At 42.2% G+C, this 13,468-nt stretch overlaps 1 protein-coding gene across 1 annotated transcript; it reads left to right on the forward strand.

Moving 5' to 3' along the window:
* The first annotated feature begins 725 nt into the window (after window positions 1-725).
* On the forward strand, window positions 726-3,676 carry LOC133923853 (uncharacterized). The gene is made up of 3 exons (XM_062369128.1): window positions 726-1,637; window positions 1,735-1,835; window positions 2,873-3,676. The coding sequence occupies exons 1-3, from the start codon at window positions 1,006-1,008 to the stop codon at window positions 3,586-3,588; spliced, it is 1,449 nt and encodes a 482-aa protein (XP_062225112.1). The 5' UTR covers window positions 726-1,005; the 3' UTR covers window positions 3,589-3,676.
* Window positions 3,677-13,468: the final 9,792 nt, after the last annotated feature.

Consider the following 13,468-nt stretch of genomic DNA (forward strand, 5'->3'; position numbering starts at 1 on the left):
ATAGGCGCAGAACAGCCTCGCCGTGTATATATATATATTGCTGTGAAATATGGTAATCTCACTATGTGAAAATACTTTTAGATACTTTAGTGTTTGCTTCTTCTTTTTTTTTTAATCTAAACATGGCACAAAATTAGATACTGAAAGGGAATAAATTACCCATAAAGATTTACATAATAGAAAACATTGAAGGATTGATCCTTCGATAGCAGAATTCTTTTACGTGTAAATTGTTTGCTTAGCTATTTCTTCATAACAGCTTTTCCATAGCAATTTGAGCTAGAGCTAACTAGTTTCTTTAAGCACCAGAGATATCATGTATGGTCTTTTATTCCAACTCATCCATGTTTTTGCAGGTATATATACTTTTACATGAATTATATTTATGAATTTTCTTAATATTTTTAAAGTGTACTAGCGCAAAAGAACAAACAAAAGGTGCAAAAATATATTGTTTTCCCCATCCACTCCTAGGGTCACGAAAACATAATGTACTAGACATGGTTCCGGTCAAACTTTCAAAATTTTAACTGACAATAACTTTTAAAATATTTTTTGACTAGAGGAGCACATTTTTGGCTTGCAGTGTTGATTCCTTGCTCTTATTTCACCCAGTACCTAGAATTAACGCAAGCACACTGCCCTGGACACTAGGTTGCATTTAAGCCATTTCAGTTCTCTTATTCAGATCCAAATACCTACCTAGCATCTCTCTGTCCTTTTTTCCCTTTGACAGGAGTTGAGTTAAAGTTGAGCCTTCTTATATGTCACCCTCTCTCTCCCACCCCATGTTGCTTCTCTCCTTCTTAAGAGGAGAGAGAGAGAGAGAGTCACAAGCAGGAGGGTTAGACTTTCTCATGAGTTTCATTCAGCTCTACCAGCAGGTCCAACTTTTTCCTCTCATCCTCATAAAACACACATACTCTATTTAGAGAGAACACAGGGGTAATCAGCATAGGTAAGCTACGTCTAGTACTGCAAAGGACACACTGAGCGCAAGATTTCATGGCTCTCGACACTCTCCTGCTCCCTTCCTCCTCCAGCACCAAGGCCGCTGCCGGCGACCACTCCGACAGCCAGCGGCATCACCACCACCATGGCAGCAAGCTCAAGAAGAAGCCAAAGACTCCACCGCCGAGAACCCCGCCAGGCGCGGGAAGCCACCGCGCCATGTCGTCGTCGGTCGCGTCGTCCAGGAGGAGCCCCAAGCTCGCCACGGCCAAGAACCCCCAGTACCAGCACCGCGTGCAGTCAAAGAAGGCAGCGGCGGCGGCAACACAGTCCTCTTCGTCCTCGTGGGAGCAGCTCAAGAGCCTGCTGAGCTGCCGGAGCGCTACGGCGGCGGCGCGCGTGCACGACCCGGCCGCGCCCTCGGCCCTGGCGCGCCTCCGCGGCGGCGGCGGCGCGTGCGGAGCCTCGCTCTGCGCCATCCGCGACGTGGTCGATGCCGCCAGCTCCGCCGCGTCCTCCGCCGCCGCCTCGGCATCCGCCGACTGCGACACCGCCCCGCTCACCAGCCGCCGCGCGCACCGCGCCTTGTCCTCCTCCTCCTCCGTCACCGGCGGAAGCCACTCTTCTCTGAGGGGCCTCTCTGGCTGCTACGAGTGCCGCGCCATCAACGTGGAGCCCATGTCAAGGTCAGTAAACCTGTGATTGATTATCTTAATCATGATTTGATAATTTCAAGGAGCCTAATAATTAATCATGATGTGCTAATCGATTCGATGTAATTAGGCGATACCCGAGGCCGAGGGAGCTGTGCGCTTGCTCGCAGTGCGGGGAGGTGTTCACCAAGGACGACAGCTTGGAGCACCACCAGGCCATTCGACATGCCGGTAAAAATATGCACTAATCTCTCTCTAGTTATGCATCAACAAAATAAGAAAAAAAGAAGTTCTAAATCTGTCATTGATTTTTCTGTATTCTTACTTTTGTGTTGGATTAATAGTACTGGCTAGAAGTACAGTTTATATATGTATGTTTTCCAACATAGTCCTGTTGCAAAACAAAAGCACATGAATTTCGCAGAAACAGGGACACAACGAGGACTGATTTAATTTGGTGCAAATCATGTGAAGGTTGTTGGTAATAAAGAGGTTTAGCTAGAGGTCTGTGTCTGGTCAAATCAAGTGAAGGTTGTTAGTACTTTAACAGTTGTTGATTAGTATAGTATAATCTGTCGGCACATCTATTTATCCATCCATGTGAGTGGAGGTAGAGGAGAAGGAGAGGAGAGGAGACAAACAGAAAGGGGAGGGAGGGAAGGAAGGAAGATGCTGCTCATCAAAGTTAACCCCCTAGCCTGCTCCTTTTTCATCTTTTCCATTGTCTTTTGTGGGTTACAAGCAAACCACCTTATGTCCTGGTGTGTGCATCTCCCCAAAAGTATTATTAATCTATTTTTTTTTGGCGAAGTATTGTTAATCTATATAATTAGCCGGATCACACAAACAGTTTTATTGAGAAAAGGAATACATGAATCAGCAGCAGCCCAGCTTCTTTCACTTGCATTTGCACACGGTAGTAGCAGATGAGCTGAAGCTCTCACATTAATCAAACATTAATTGGTGCCTTCAAGCTAATCACATGAAAGATAGGAGTTGTCCACATGGTTTAATCAGCAACATTGACATTGACATGCAGAGGTTGTGGTACAGTAGCGGACATCATCACAATTTATAATGCTTGGTACTGCACTGTTGCAAGCTGAAATCTAATTGTAGCCTTGCCAAGAAAAACAGAGACGTGCAGATTAATTCTCTCAAGTCCGAAGGTGTTTTTCTTTTGAGGATTTGTGTGAAGGATGATGATTAGCTGAGACATCTTCACTGGTTTAGTAATGGAGATGCTGATGGTTTGTTTGGGTTTGCAGTGTCGGAGCTGGGGCCGGAGGACTCGGGCCGCAACATCGTGGAGATCATCTTCAAGTCAAGCTGGCAGAAGCGGGGCGGTTCCATCTGCCAGATCGAACGCATCCTCAAGGTGCACAACGCCCCGCGCACCGTCGCGCGCTTCGAGGCCTACCGCGACGCCGTCCGCTCCCGGTGCCGCGCCGTCGTCGCCGCGCGCGCCGCCGCCGACGGCAACGAGCTGCTCCGGTTCCACTCTGCGCCGCTGGCCTGCGCGCTAGGCCTCAACGGCGCCACCGCGCTCTGCTGCGCCGCTGGCTCCACCAGCACCGCCACGGCGTCGTCGTCTTCAGCTCCTCCTCCTCCTAACGCTGCCGCCAGTTGCGGCGTGTGCGCGGCGATCTGGCACGGGTTCGCGCCATGGGTGGGCGCGCACCCTCTCGGCGTGCGCACCACGGCCAGCAGCGGCCGCGCCCACGACTGCGGCGCCTCGATGCCGGCGCACGCCGCGAGCGCGGACGCTGGGTGCCGGGCCATGCTGGTGTGCCGCGTCATCGCCGGCCGCGTCAGCCGCGACGGCGACGCCACGACAGCGGATGAGGAGGGCCCGTTCGACTCGGTGGCCGGCGAGGACGCGGCGAGCAGCAGCTTGTACGGGAATCTCGAGGAGCTCTTCGTGGCCAATCCGAGGGCCATCCTGCCGTGCTTCGTCGTCATCTACTGTGTGCTCGAATCTTGAGTGAACCACATATAGTCTATGGTGCTTAGTTCGTCATGTCTGTTTTGCTTCTTCTCTCTCTCTCTCTCTCTCTCTCTCTCTCTATATATATATATATATATATACTCTTTTTTATACATAAAAGAAGTATATACGCAAATTATGATAAAAATCATGGAATTTCATAAAAATTTTCGTTGGATTTGTATTGTAGTATCTTATAATTACTAATGAAGTATATTTAAAGTGATAAAGAAGTATAACACACGTGTAAAAGTGGTATATGAGAGGTGGGAGTACATACACCCAGGAGTACATACTAGTTTTCCTATATATATATATATATATATAGGAAAACTAGTATGTACTCCTGGGTGTATGTAAGTGTTTGTATATATATATATCTATCTATAAAAGAAAGAAGGATGGGTTGCTATCTGAGCCATCTAGGCATCCACCTAGGTCGGAAGGCCAAAAATCTACTCCTCTCATAATATGAAATGGCAGAACTCCTGCCTGATTCCACAAAATAAAATGAAATAAATACAGGCTATGCATGATCCAGTCTCTTATTCTATCATTGCATTGTATTGTGCATAACCGCGACCCTTCTCTTTTTCATGTCAAGATATCTCATCTAGTTCACTGGTTGCACATAATCCATCATGATTTGTTGCGTTTGATTAGTTGGGAAGTGCTGCATTGTGTGTTCCTTTTCTCGGTCAAGTCAACAGCTGCAGGTGGACCTCCTCTTCCTCAGCAGCTGCTCATTTAGATCGATACATGCATGCACAAACAGACAGGTAGAATCTCACTGGCCTTTGCAAGATGTCGATGGCCGGTGGTTTAGCTCACAATTTATATATCGTCTGCTATTCACAGGTCAACCACATGTGGTGGATCTCAAGAAAATAATGCATATTTTCCCAATTTGTCTAGGAAGGTAAATCTGAAAAGAAAAGGACACACCTTTTTTTTTTCTCCTGCTATGTTCATCTAGCCTAGTGGTAGCATTGGATTTAAATGATTAGGACCTGTAACAAATTAACCTTGAGCCCCAGAATCCCTGGATGTTCATTTACAAGGGCCATAGATCATGTGAGATTGTTGTAATGTCAAACCCTTGTTTGTTAGCTGTGATTGTATAGGCATCTGCTATAATAGTGTGTGACAGACTAACGATCAAGTTTGATGCATGCAGTACTTAGATGAGACATGTCAGCCTAATGTTAGGAGATGCATGCCGAAATATGTCCCACAAGCATATACAGAGTGTGTCCAATGATTACTACTAAGTACTAAACAAGCCGACAGTTAAAAGATCAAAATCCTTAACTGTTCGACTAATCCATTGAAGAATGTTTGGTCAGATGGTCATGTTGTGCATATGCAAACTCTATACCATTGACTATTTAAACTAGGGTGTCTCGGGGTACTTTATTTTCGAATTTTTCCTGAATTTATGACCTCTTATTAGTCCTTATACGCAAGGCTGATATCGCAATGCATGGAGTATTTATGTACAATTTCATCTTAACAACCGAACAGCGCAGTGGGGGGTTCAGGCGACAAACACATTGACCAGTAATATGTGACCATATATAGTGTGGTCACCTTTATTTGCTCTTTTTTCTCTTCTTACAAAACATCAAATAAAAAGAAGGGAGAAAATGTGACTACATACATGGTGCACATTTATAACTGTTGGTTCATTCTGTGTTCGATATTATACTGAGCCGATGAGCTGCGGTTCAGTTTTCAGAATCCATTTGGTAAATTCGGCAAACAAATTGTGAATGCAAAAAATCACCAATATACCGAGTATGGAACCAACTTAAAACAAGCTAACAGTGCATCCATGCCTATTAATTACATGGGGTCCTCGACCAGCCGTACATGTGTCCGGCACATCAGTATAAGACTCGTGATATCGTGTATGTGTATATATCTATCGATCTTCTGATCCAAATGGTCCTCCACAATGTGGCAGCTGTGTATCATGGCCTGGGTACGTTCATGTCTGCTTGTGACTGTGCCGTGCAAAATTTGGCATCACAAACCCTGCATGAGATGCAATGAACCACCATAAATGGCATACAGCCTAATGGCATGAAAATGGGGAGAGCAAACATGGCATGGCCATATATATATCATGTACTAATTAACTCTTACACGGATTCCATCGAGGTTGTCGTTCCGAGATCCATGTAGGGTCGACCGGTTACTGCTCTCGTGAGAAATTGACAATTTGTTGCATGGACTCAATTTCGCCTAAAAACTTTATATAACCTTAATTTCCAGTGGAAAGCGTCATGTAAAATATCAAACATACATACATATAGTGTTGTATATGGTGCACCCTCTCGTTTTCATCCTGGATCCATCACTGGTGCAAATACGATTAGATAGCCTAACTGATGAGATTGTGTGAGGTGTAGGATCAGGGAGATGTCATTAGGTTGTGTGGACAACACAACCTAATATTTCCTAATGTATAAAATGGTATCTGAGTGACATAGCATTCATGCTATCATATATATATATAGATTTCAACCATGGGATCTCAGATCGCGCAAACAATTTCCTTGTGACACCGCAAGTGAATATCTCATTTCTTAGCATGCTAGCTGATCAACACCTATGATATTCGGACAAAAAACACCTATGCAATCTCTCCTTTTCACCGAAATGATCAGCAGACAAGAACACTAACACTACGTGAAAAACAGACAAAGGAGAATTAGTGATAGGTCATCAGGAACCGTCACTAAAGAACCTTTAGTGATGGACCCTTCTACGACCCATCACTTCTGTAGCCTCAGGTCGGGACTGGACCATGGTTATAAAGTTAATCATCACTGATGACATTAGTGATGAGTTGTAACTAATATGTTATACATTAGTGACATGTCTCCCTAGACCAGTCATTAGTGATGGGCCATGTTATGACCAGTCACTTATGACTGGTCCTAGTATTAGTGGCGGGTCTTCATGGGCTAGTTATAAGTGACGGGTCATGTTAGGATCCGTTACTGATGATAAGTTATAAGTGACGTGTACTGTTATTACCCGTTACTGATGACTCATCTCTGTTATTAGAGCTGGCCAGCTACTACGCGTCTAATAGTTACAGAGCGGACCTTGGCGCCAACTTCTGACGATTTTCTTCGGTTCCAATAGAGACTCTCTCATATCTTATTGATTTGAAGTTTGAATTGTTGCTAGATCTTTGAAGGTTTGCATCTCCCCCTTTCGTCCTCCTCTAATCCTATTTGGTAGATTTTTATGCTTTGAGTTGTAATCAACCATTTTGTATATTTATTCAAAATCTTAGTACAGAGTTGTATTTATGTTAGATTTGATACTAGGTTTGCCCGATCTACCACAAGATACCACAAATCTAATGTAATTGTATAGAATTTTAATCACATGCTTAATCAAGCAATTAAAGTAATTGTTAATGAAGAATAAATATTTTTACATTGTAGATGGTGGACAAAAGTTGGATATATCTTGAGACCTGGACTTAACCAGAGTACCTAAGCGAGGTAGTATTTCACGTGTTGGAGCTCCTCCCAATGATGAAGTCACAACTTTGGGTGAAACTCTTCGTCAATGGATCCAATGGAAGAGGGGCGACATCGTGGTCTCCAGTGAATTTCAGTCTGGATGAGCTTTAAGTGCACTACCGCTGCACCCCTCATTTCTAGAGAAGATAGCTTTACTGCCTTCTCCTCCTCCAGAGAAGCCGGCTTCACCATCTCCTTCGCATCTGGCATCCTCGCTTTTAGCTCCAATTCTGTCTCCCCCAAAGAGCCTAAAGAAGAAGGAAAAGGGAGTTAAGAAGAAAGGCTATAAGAATTACCTATCAAAGAAGTCGAAGGCCATTGAATCGATGAAGAAGTCCATGGACATTGGAGAAGCGTGGACTAGTACTCACACGAAATTTTAATATGGGAAGCCCTTGATGACTGTAGATAACCTAACAAGGGCGGAACAAGCATGTGTAGAATTGTAGATATACCAAAGCTCAATCTATAGTCGTACAGTACAAAGAGGTCACTTCTTAACTGACTATGGCTACTTCTTTGTGTGTTTCAATGACTTATATGACATCTTCAACCTTGATGCTATGAACGTATCGTTATTACAGATCTTCACATTGTAAGTCCTTTGAAATTGGACATTTATTAATTAATACCACTAAATTTTGAATCTAACTATTTTCTTATTTGTAGACACTTGGTCAAAGAAACGAAGAAGAAGGAGCCCATTGGATTTCTCGACCTTGAGGCCATTTCAGTCTTGGTCATCAAAGTGCATGGTGACTATGCTATGGACTATGTGTCTACGACAATGCAATACTATTTCAAAATGGACTACTTGTTGGACACCTAGAATACCAGTGTCCATTGGATCTTACTCATCATTTGCCTCGAGTAAAAATTGGTGTGGTACCTTGACTCATTAAGATCAGTAGGACCAAAAGGTAAACTTGGAGAGCGTGATTACAATGTTGTAAAAGGACACCATGACGCGTAGTTTCTGTCTGACTTAGTTTACATATTTAACTTTTCTAACATTCAAATGTTAACTAATCGATCACTCTTTATGTAGAGCTTTTGACAAGTACCTTCGAGCTGATCCTGACTACAACGCGAAAGACGATAGTAGATTGACACATAAGACTAAGTTCACATAATGCTACCAAACAAATTACCAAATACTCTCTGTTGCTATTTTTTTTTCTTTTGATCTAATTGTAAATTTTCTTTTCTGTGATGCTACCAACAACCACGGAAAACACCTGCGGATTCTATGTTACTACAACATGCTCCTACCCACGATCCGATCAAAGGATATCAAATGCACGTATGTAAGTTCAGAATAAGATTATGTATAATTAATTTTAGTAATTAGTTTAACTCCATGATAATATGGCATTGATTACATGTCAAATTATGTAAGATTATGAGACTTGTTTTTTCAACGACGGTGCACTCCTGGGGATTTGACAACGGATCGTCGAGTTCATAATGTCTGAAGTCATCAATCCACATGGCAAGTTTCACTGTAGAAACCCTAGGTCATAAGGTCTTATGTAATATGAAATGATTATAACTTTATAACTTGTGATTTTGTGATAAATTGATTGAAACTTTATAACCTTTATGATTCTATGATGAAGTGAGTTCTTATATAAGTGTGTTTGTCAATATGGATATAGATGAATTGTTGTTGTTTAAAGGGAGAAGATGATTGTCAAATCCTGACTATGTTTCAAAATGCAGCCAGAAAATAGGAGAAACATGCAGTGGGTGAGGTCAATAGCACATAAGTAACAAGTAATCCTATAACCCGTCACTGATGTGTTCCTCCCCAGCATATAAGAGATGCACGTCAGTGACAGGTCACTATTATGACCCGTCACTAATGTGGTTATTAGTGACGGGTCATTAGTAACACATTCGGGGTGACGGATGCGGGACTCGTTACTAATGACGGTCACTAATGAGCTTTTTTTTTCATGTAGTGTAAGTATAAAATGATATTATTAGATTTAAATTAGCCGGCCATAAGGAAATACAGAGAATGCACTTTTTTGCCAGGCTTTGCTGCCATATGCTGTGTCTACTTGCCACACAAACTAAAACAAACTATCTAGCTATGCTAGTATCTGCAGTAGTATATGTTTTACCACTGCTTCCAACGCCTTGACTTCGTGATTGCAGAATAATGGTTTCGCCAGATCCATGTTGCCTGGCAACAAGATGCTGTTTCGAAGCGAGGCTTATACTGACATGTCCCTGACTGCATTGCTTGGAAGCATTTCTGCCGTTCTTTATATATTTTTGGGCACACTTTCGGTGAGGATAAAGTGTGCACGAAACAAATTGTGGGTAAGCAGATGTTGTTGGGAAATTGTTGCTGGTTTTCTTTTTCAGTATATTAGTCATGTTCACCTTTTTGAATGAAAAGTCATGTACATGAACTTCAGGAAAACCACTCTTTCTACAAAGCAGAAAGCGGTATGGTCATGTTTTCTCAGAAAAGAATACGGTCGAACCTTTGGATTGTAAAATTTTTATAGGAATTATGGAGGATTTCAATCCTTAGGAAATTTTCTTATAAGGGTTCTTTGGAACAAATGGGCTTGTCAAATACCTATGAAAATTCTTTCATAAGAATTTTGGAGAAATTGTAATATGAGATCCAACATCATGAAAATTTTCCTATGTGACTATCTCTCTTATCTGATTCCTATATTTTTCCATCGTTCCATCCAAATGGTTATTCCTACATTTTTTCTGTGTTTTTCCATTATATTGGATTCAAGGTGCTAGGGCATTCCAATCTTGCATTTTTTTTATTCCTGTGTTTTCATAATCATGCGCTCCAAAGAGGCCCTTAGTCTTTCTTTAGTTAAAGAAAGCATTATGTATTAAAGAATGTGGTATGGTGATTGGTCTTGCCCTTTTTGCAGTGGACAGAAATTAAGTCCTCACAAACTTTTTTTTTTATCTGGCAGAGTTCTACAAGTTCCCTCTGAGTACTTTTGCTTGCCATCTTCGCCGGTTGTTTAGCTGATGGTTGAGTGATGAGGGAAGTCTGTAAAACGAAACTTTAGGGAGCAGGCACCTCGACTGTTATGTTCACTAAAAGATTGTATTGTCACGCATATGATGGAGAAACTGCTGCAGTTGTTGTCATGTCATTTGGTTCTGGTAAAGGGATGTTGAAGTTCTTAGTACTAGGTTATATGATCTTGAAAGGAGGTGTCCAGTGTTGTTGACCTGCCTGATGAGTACTGACAGGCACTACCATTTCAGTTTCAACAAATAGGGATTGGGGAACCCTTGAGGTGCTCATCTGTGTAGCAAAAAATGTATATTCAAATAAGCCCTGTGTTATTCAAGAAGAAATCCAAGTAAGTAATGACTTGAACCAGAGACCTAGCTACGTTGGCTTTTTCTTTTTTGAACTTGAGACATATTGGGTGCTTCTTTTACTACAGGTACTAAAACTTAAGTTTTGAAACAAAAACCAGAAATGAAAATAAATGTTGCATTTGGCAGTCGAAAATGGCCTAATGTGTGTGTTCCAAAAGGTCGGGAGTGCTAATAAGGGCCCAGCCCAAACAACCTAGACTCAGGGCTCCAGCAAGAAGCTTATCCACCGGGGCCTCCATCTCTCATCGTGAAGGCCTCAAGTACCCATAGCAACATCGATTTTTTTAATTTATATATTTTTATTTTTCAATATTTACAAAATATTCGGTTATTTCTCACTTTATACCAGGCCAACAATAGCGATTCTTCATATCTGATACATCTTGGTACTGTTTGGGTGAATAGAGTAAGCTGACTCATGAGCTTATCTTAAGATTATCTCCTTAAGCACTTTCTAGTCTGGTACACATATGCGCTTACCAAATCATACCATGCATTTCTTGTCTTCTGAGAACTTTGGGGCTTTGCCTGCTTTAATATTCCCTTTAATCCCATTGATATTTTCATCTTCTGCCTGTCCCTTCCGGATGTCCTTATCTAAAGTAGGTTCCACTTCCATGGTTACTGCCTCTAATTCTGTGACCAAACCTAGATTAAGTTGTCGGAATTCTTCACACAAAGTCGGTTGAGCTTTTCGCAACACAGCCATAGTATTGTATACTTTACGACTCAACACATCTGCAACCACGTTTGCTTTTCCCGGGTGATAATGAATTCCTACATCATAATCATTGATCAATTCTAGTCATCTTCGTTGCCTCAAGTTAAGATCCGTCTGGGTGAATATATACTTCAAACTCTTATGATCCATATATATTTCACATCTTTTCCCAAGAAGATAATGTCTCCATATCTTCAAAGCATGTAACACTGCTGCTAACTCCAGGTCATGAGTTGGATAATTCTTCTCATGAGTCTTCAACTATCTCGAAGCGTACGCTACCACTTGTCCTTCTTGCATCAAAACACATCCAAGACCTAATCGAGATGCATCGCAGTATATGTCAAAGTTCTTCTGGATATCCGACAACACTAGCACTGGAGCTGAAGTTAACCTCTTCTTAAGCTCATTGAAACTCAGTTCATAAGCGCTTGTCCATTCATACCTATTTTTCCTTCTTTAGCAATTCTGTGAGTGGCTTGGCAATCTTCGAGAATCCTTCTATTGAATGATAGTAATAGCCTGCTAAACCAAGAAAACTTCTCACTTTTGTAACGCTGGTAGGTGATTTTCAATTCAACACATCTTTCACCTTACTTTGGTCTACTACAACTCCTCTGATAGATAAAATGTGTCCAATAAATGGAACCATTGTTAATCAAAAATCACACTTACTAAGCTTAGCATATAGTTGATGTTCTCTAAGCTTCCCCAGAACCATTCTTTGATGTTCCTCATGTTCTTCTTCACTGTTAGAGTAAACCAATATGTCATCAATGAAGACTACCACGAACTTGTCCAGATACTCCATGAAAAATTTATTCGTGAGGTACATGAAGTAAGCTGGGGCATTAGTTAAACCGAACGACATGACTGTAAACTCATACAATCCGTATCGGGTGATGAATGCTGTCTTGGGTATATCTGACTTTCAAATCTTTAGCTGATGGTATCCTGATCTTAAGTCTATCTTTGAAAATAATCAAGCTTCGGTAAGTTAGTCGAACAGATCTTCGATTCTGGGTAAGGGATACTTATTCTTTATGGTGACATCATTGAGTGCTCGGTAGTCTATGCACATCCTTTGGCTTCCATCTTTCTTTTGCACAAAGAGCACATGTGCTCCCCATGGCGAGGTACTAGGGTGAACATAACTCTTCTCTAACAACTCTTGTATTTGCTTTTTTAGTTCGGCTAGGTTGTTAGTGGGCATCCTATAGGGTCTCTTAGCTATAGGCGTAGTTCCAGGCACAAGATCAATTACAAACTCAATGTCTCGGTCTGGTGACATACCTGGCAGTTCATTTGGAAACACGTCTGGAAACTCACAGACTATCCATATTTGGTCCACTATCGATCCTTCAAGATGGTCCAACTTGCATTACTCTACTAACAGTGTGTCTGCCACGAACTCTACCTTGACGCCTACTCCGTTTTCCAAGGTGACTGCCCTTCTAGCACACTCTATCACTCCTTTGAACTTTGCTAACCAATTCATTCCCAGGATCACATTGATCCCATCTGATTCCAGGATGATGAGGTTGGCTGGGAACTCTACCCCCTTTAATTTAAGGTTTAACTTAGGGCAATGGAGACCAGCTTTCATTTCTCCACCAGGTGAGCTATTTAGCATATTATGTTTTAAGGTTGTTACTCGTAAACTATGCTTGACCACATACTTGGATGTAATGAACGAATACGAGGCGCCAGAATCAAACAAAACAGATGCAGGGGCTGAGTTGACAAATAACATACAGAGTACGACATCAGGTGCATCTTGAGCTTCTTCTGCAGAGACGTGGTTCATGTGTGCCTTCACATGGTTTTACTGAGCTATGTTAGGTGGTGCAAGTGTCTGTTACTAATTGTGGTTCTGAGTCAGAGCAGGTGTCTTTGTTGGTGTGTTCAAGTTGAATGGAACCGGTGATTGGTTGTGCATCCTCTTAGGACATTGATTGGAATAGTGTCCAATATCATGACAGTTGAAACATGCACATCCAGTTGGAGCCTGTGGGTTAGGGTTCTTGGCCAGGGCTGGTGTGTTATAGCTGGTGTTGGGGCGAGGTGGCTGGTACACTTGATGAGGTGCTACTACTTGAGGTCTAAACTGTGTGGATAACTGTTGCTGTCCCTGGGGTAGTATGGTGTGTGGGCGAGAGTTACTGCCTGAGTGTTGTCCTTGTGAGACCATTCTTCTCTTGTGATCTTCACCGAGCATACGGCTTTTGTC

The sequence above is a fragment of the Phragmites australis genome, chromosome 7 (genome assembly GCF_958298935.1).
Source record: "Phragmites australis chromosome 7, lpPhrAust1.1, whole genome shotgun sequence".
NCBI classification, from domain to species: Eukaryota; Viridiplantae; Streptophyta; class Magnoliopsida; order Poales; family Poaceae; genus Phragmites; species Phragmites australis.

Bases quoted from the DNA above. Each gene is read 5' to 3' on its own strand.
- LOC133923853 (XM_062369128.1), top strand. From the start codon at position 1,006: ATGGCTCTCGACACTCTCCTGCTCCCTTCCTCCTCCAGCACCAAGGCC. The intron at 1,638-1,734 runs GTCAGTAAACCT...CGATGTAATTAG, and splicing joins AACGTGGAGCCCATGTCAAG to GCGATACCCGAGGCCGAGGG. The intron at 1,836-2,872 runs GTAAAAATATGC...TTGGGTTTGCAG, and splicing joins CCAGGCCATTCGACATGCCG to TGTCGGAGCTGGGGCCGGAG.